This window comes from Convolutriloba macropyga, chromosome 1 (genome assembly GCF_964194025.1).
Source record: "Convolutriloba macropyga chromosome 1, txConMacr16.3, whole genome shotgun sequence".
NCBI lineage: Eukaryota > Metazoa > Xenacoelomorpha > Acoela > Convolutidae > Convolutriloba > Convolutriloba macropyga.
In genome coordinates this window covers 33304623-33310622 of record NC_134468.1, presented here as the reverse complement: position 1 = coordinate 33310622, position 6000 = coordinate 33304623, and the positions used below count along the sequence as shown (strand labels likewise).

The 6000-nt window shown below is 34.0% G+C and overlaps 2 protein-coding genes across 2 annotated transcripts in view; one reads left to right on the top strand and one right to left on the bottom strand.

Annotated features, from left to right (window-relative positions):
• The window catches only part of LOC142339175 (uncharacterized), a 7757-nt gene extending 3776 nt beyond the window's left edge, over positions 1–3981 (top strand). Inside the window, exon 4 of the mRNA XM_075389018.1 lies at positions 3848–3981. Within this exon, the coding sequence (XP_075245133.1) occupies positions 3848–3981 (134 nt within the window). The remainder of the gene's footprint in view (positions 1–3847) is intronic.
• LOC142338034 (DNA replication licensing factor mcm5-like) overlaps positions 1–6000 on the bottom strand; it is a 409068-nt gene that overhangs the window by 376520 nt on the left and 26548 nt on the right. The gene's annotated exons all lie outside the window — the stretch shown is intronic.

Sequence of the window (6000 nt, the reverse complement as noted above, 5' to 3'; positions counted from 1 at the left end):
GGCAAAATCCTCGGCCCGGGAACTTCTTAACAAAAATGAGAAGATGTGAGAGAAGAAGTCGTATTGAGATATCTTGATGAGGCACCGTTTAGAATTTGTTACATCTGCGGCCAAGAAGGTTTCAGTTGATAAAGATTTTTGTGTTTTCCATCTGGATTAGACGTAGTACTGAGAAAACTGATATTGTGTTGTTTGGTGGTTGTGTTGAAGTTCAAAAGTAGTTATCATGGGGAGGTGTTCAAAGATATTGCTGCGTCACATAAACTTCTGATACATGAGTTCGATTACCTTTTCTCTCTTCCCAATTACATTTTACAATGCCTGCAGGGGTCAGATTTTAAGAGCTCCGATTAATTATATCAATTTTCGGCAGAATTGTTCTCACTCGTCAGTGTCTGAAATTTGTTTGATAGTTGATGGTTGATTATGGCCAATTTTATCTCCTGTCTTTGGTTGGAACGCATCCGTCCCAATTGTGGCAAAGCTATCTATTTTAAAATGTCTCGATTCGGAAGTTGCATTTCACAGTAACAACTCTGATAGTTATGTTTCAAATTACTGCAAATTACTGCAATGTACCAAATTACTGCAATTAGTGTTTTACTGGTGCAATTTCTGACCACTCTGCTTATGGCAGATTTTAAAGTGGTTGATACATCTTGTTACGACGTTCTGAATGTAAACTACTAAACATTGAATGTTTTTTATGCATCGGATAAGCTATGAGGCTAATTTATACCGCCGGTGTTGGGATTCAACTGGGAATGTGGACAGTGGGCATCTTGTTGTATTCATCCCGGTATTTTTTAAATACTTGTTGGTAATATTCAATCACACTGTTTGATCCTCACCTCTTGTTTCGAGGATTAGCAAAATGTACATCTGATTCTCATGGCACAAGGTTAAGCAAGGTATAAGGGTTAAACAGATACACTGTATGAACTGCCCACTAATCGAGTTGGTTATCTGTGAAATTGATTTTCGGTTTTGCAATATACAATATATTGGACCTGAGGTCCAAAATTTGTGAGAGAACTTTCTGTGATTTCATTACCAATTTACTATTATGCGAGTCAATTTGAAGGTATTAGTTTTGTTGTTGAAATTTAGGTAAGTCAAAGCAAAAAAAGTTAAATTTGTGGTCTGCAAAACTGTTTGGTTGTCCGTCTAGTTTCCAATCGTTCAGAACATGGGTTCAATCTTCGCAGTGACTGTGAGCCCTGACATAGTCAGAGCGAAAGAGCATGCGCTTAGGAGAGTAGTTTGCTTGTGATTTGAATAATCATTGGTGACTCAGGGACCTAATATGTCTTGGTTTTACTCCTTGATTACTGGATGCTATACTGAAGCCATGCCACTTTGAGAGCATCTGCACCTTTGACGAAGTTCTCCTTTGTTTGTTCTTGACTGTTTCAAAAAGAGCTGACTGTAATCTCGGGGCCGAAGCAACCTGTTTTCTGCAGCTTGCCTGCAATAAAATTCATTTACTGCAGGCAAACGAATTTTTTCAGAGCAAAAATTTTTGGAAAAATTATTGAACCTCTTTAATGGCATTATAATCTGGTTTCTCTCGCCAGTATGTCTCACTGTTTTTTCTGAGGATAGAGTTTGATTATTACAATCCAAGAAATGGATTGTATTGGTGCTCTGTTTCTTTTGTAAGATTTTTCCACACATTTTTTAAGAATTTGAACATTCAAAACGGGATAAACAGGTAAGGCCCAGTGGGCATTAAGTTTCATTGGAGGCTCGAAGCCGGCTTGGTAGTCTTTCAAGTGGTTAACGTGATGCAGCCGCTGAAAATGCTTCAATTCAAGTTTAATTAAAGCTCTAGGATTTTTGAGACCGAAATGGTGCAATTCTTCAATTTCTTTGTTAATTGTTCTGTTTGATCAGTTTTGAATTGACGTCTGTCAACGTTGATAAAGGTCTTTTGTGAGACATAACTGCTTTTTCTGACTGTTGCGTACTTGTTTTGGTAATGCAAATATGAACACAAAAGTTTTATTTTTGCAATTTCAAGTTTTAGAAATTTTTTGTTAATTTTTATTTTTTTAGCTTCGGGGGCTAGAAAATCTCATCAAGGGTCTGATAATAGAATACAGCATCGTTTCCTTTAGAAATAGAACGTTTTGCAGCATTTCAATGTCAATAAATTTGCCACTTTTTTTTATGAAGTTTGGTTTTTTTCTTCAAGTTTTTTTTCTCATTTTTTTAAAATTATTTTTGTGTTTTTTCAGGCTCAGCGGCCAGAAAACCTCATATAGTGTTTAAAAACACGTTACTGCATAGTTTTCAGTAGAAGTGGGTTGGTTTTCAAGATCTTCCTGTCAATTTGTTCTATTTTTTTCTAGTTTTTATTCCATAATTGTCTTTTGTTCACTTTTTATTGCTTCAGCGACTTCCTCTAAAGTTTTAGAGTATGTTTCTGCATAGTTGCTAAGGGCAATAGACTGGTTATTGATCTTCATGAGCCATTGAGATTTATTAAGACCTGAAATTGTTTTATTTGATAGCATCTGGAGACATTGGAATGGTTGTGAAGAAATTGTTATCACAAATTTCAGCAAATTTTCAAAAAAAAAATCAATATTGTATCAATTTTTAAAAAAAATTTTTCTCAACTTTTGAGATTGTGTTGTTAGTTGGCATTGTTAAATTGATCTGCCTGTCAGGTATAATAGTTTTAAGTGATTCATTCAATCCTTTGGATTGTTGTTAATGACTTCTATGATTCATGTCTTGCTACGTTTTACATTCCATCGTCTGACGCTCTTTTTCATTTACATTTGTTCACACAGCAAAGCTGAAAAAGTCAATTTTTATGAAAAACTTGCTCTCACTAATGGCATTTTCGCGCATGACTTATTTTCTCACTCTTTTTAGCCAACGTTTTCAGTGCATTTGCTTGATTAGATTTTGATTATACATGACCTACGTCACTCAATAAAAATATGAGTTTTGCACTTTATAACCTAAGCTTAACTTGAATTACTTAAAGGTCAAAAGAACTCATGTGCGTAATAAGGGTCCCTAATGAAAATTCTTCTCAATGATTTTTAATAAATTTTATTAATTTATCGCTGAATGTATTTACATAGATTTTTGAGCGACGTCGATAACTTTTTCAACTTATATCTGTATCTGTTTCTATCTCTATTATAGGACACGTAAGTTAATTTTTTCGCAGCGATTCAGGCAATGTTATGGAATATCACCCATTAAGTTGACAAACATATTAAACTTTTTGGCACCAATTAATTTTATTAAGCTGCTAGTGTATAAATTCAACCGCTAGCAAATGGCATGATGACAAAAAACTGGTAAACAATATGATGGCGAATAATCGCCATTGTGTCTATTATAAGAGCTTCACTGTACTTTGTTTTGCGGCCCTGGAAAATAATTTTAAAAACTAAAATTTTGTCTCTCAGGACGCGATGAAAGCACCTTCCATGCAGACCAAACCTTCTGAAGTTTTTATTATATTTTTAGGGTCTTAAATTATAGCACGGCAAATAGCAATGATCAAAAAACGAATTTAAGCTTAATTTATGGACTGTATAAATAATATTGACTAATTGAATAAGTAATATTAACTAAATGACGTACGTATTTCCAAAAGGAGGCAGATTTGAATAGGATGGCAAACACCCTCAAAAATAGAAGGCATCAGTAAAATTTTGCAGAGGTCTCACAAAGAAACATTTTTGCTTGATACTTTCGCAATCACCTCTAGTTTTGTTTTTGTGCATCTTGATATGACTCGTACCTTCACTGATAAAGGTGCGTTAATTGTTGACAGCAGTCTGAGAATGTTTTTTAGATAGGACTGTTCTGCATATAGTGAGCAACAACCAATCAGAAGATGGCTCATCGGCCAATACAGGAGAGAGTTCCTACTTGCCTCAAGAGAAACTCAGAGTGGCAGATGCCAAGTTAATTTGTCCGCAATTTAATTTGTTCGCTTATGGGCCATAATATCTCTTGGAGGGTGTGAAAATAGGTTGTTGTTTAGTTTTTTAATGCCAATCAATTGGTTTTCAACATTTCAACGTCATGAACTGCATCAAATTTTCGAAAGAAATTTTCTAATTTTTGAAGTTTGTTTAAAATTGTTTTCTCGTTTTTTAAGGTTTTCCGGCCTCAAGGGTTTTTCGTCTAGGATTTTTTTTAATAATAGTATTCTGCATAGCTTTTAGTGGCGAAGTTGTTTTCAACATTTTAATCTTAGCAATTTAACAATTTTTTGGAGTTTGCAATTTTTTCAAGTTTTTAAAACTTTGTATTTTGTTAAGTTTTTCTTGTCTCTCTGGTCCGCTCCTTAACCTCCTCCAGGGTGGGCAGGTATAGTACCTCATGTTTGCTATGTGCTTTGAGATGGTATCCAAATTTTTAATATAACAAATTTTTGCTAATTTTGAGGAATTTTGAATGTTATTGAACGTTTCTGAAAAATTTTGCGATATTCTCAGATTCTCGATCTCTAATAGTCATTGCAAGTTTTTAGGGCTTGAACAGATAACCTCTGAGAAAATGAAGTGGTTCTGAAGAAACCAATATCCAAAACTTAACCACATTTCATAAAAAATTTGCAATTGTTTTTAAAGTTTCTCTTATTTGCCATTTTCTATCTTTATCACTTGTTACGGGCCAGTGAATTTTTTGAAGGTCATACAGATAAGTTTCTGTACATATTCCTGCAAAAATAAGGTTTTTGAAGTTTTTAATTTTCCAAAATTAAGAAATTGCTTTTAAACTTTCTGGTTTCTATTTTTTAGAAGTTTTTTTTCATATTTCTTGATTTTGTTTCTTTCGTTGTCCAATAAAGCTCCTCCAAGTCTTGTACTAGGTTTAGTGATAAATATAGTTGAATCTTATCTGGTCTTCAGGGTAAAAACCTTATCACGGAGCAATGACAATGATCATATTTTTTGTTTGTTTCAATTTTCAAATTTTTTCTCTTTTTGGCTGGCGTTGTTCACCTGATCTGCTGGCCAGTTACAGTACTTCTGAACTTTTGATTCAATTCTTTTGATTGTTTTTAATGATTTTTGCTATATTTTTTTCTCCCCAAAGCGGGGCTTCAAATTTGTGTGCCTCGATTAATTGATTTCAATTTTCTTCGAACTTGTTGCTGTGTCTTCAGTGTCTAGCACTTGTTTGATTGATGATGGTTGAATTTTTTCGGTTTGTGCCCGCCCTAAATTTATTGGGTGCATAAAATTTAGTGGGTGTAGTTTAGTGAGTGCATAAAATTAGAGAGTGCATTGTTTTCTTTCAGCTTTCGTGGTTGACAAAATTTTTTATTAACAAGTATCAAACATTATTCATACTTTGGAAACCAAAATGCATTTCAAATCGTATTCAAGTGTCATTTCCCACTACCAAAACTTTATCGCAAATATTTGATTGATGTTTCATCTTATTGACAAAAATTGTGCCAATTGACATTGCTTTTTACACCCGACAATAAGCGTCAAATTTACCTCATACAAAATCCTGCGCTGTCCGACAACTTTCAATAAGATGCTATTCTACCAGAGCATTTTATTGATTCTCTGACTTTCTAGTTGAAACAGTCTGCTGGTTGTGCCACCACAGATGTAATCGCATCCATTAAAAGTAACTTTTTCAACCGCACGCTGTTTCAATTTGTGTCAAAACACAATTTCAGAGTGAGCACGGAAGTTCCTAACTATCTTGTTGTCCAAATAATTTGAACACTAAAAAAATAATTTAAACTAGTTGCAAAATTTAAGCGATGTTTTTTTTTATATTGCTCAATGGTCTGGAGAGTTTTGTTTGTGTTGAGCTGTTCTTCTCCCTCGGGAGTTTTTGTTTTTAGCTTTTTCTTCTTTTTGATAATCATATCCATTGCCTTATTATTAATACTGGTTGACTGCTCAGTTGGTTACTATTTATATATCTAGGTATCTGGATCTTTATTAGAAGCTACATCAAAAGGTTCCCAATCACTGGATGCATTGAAAATGCTAA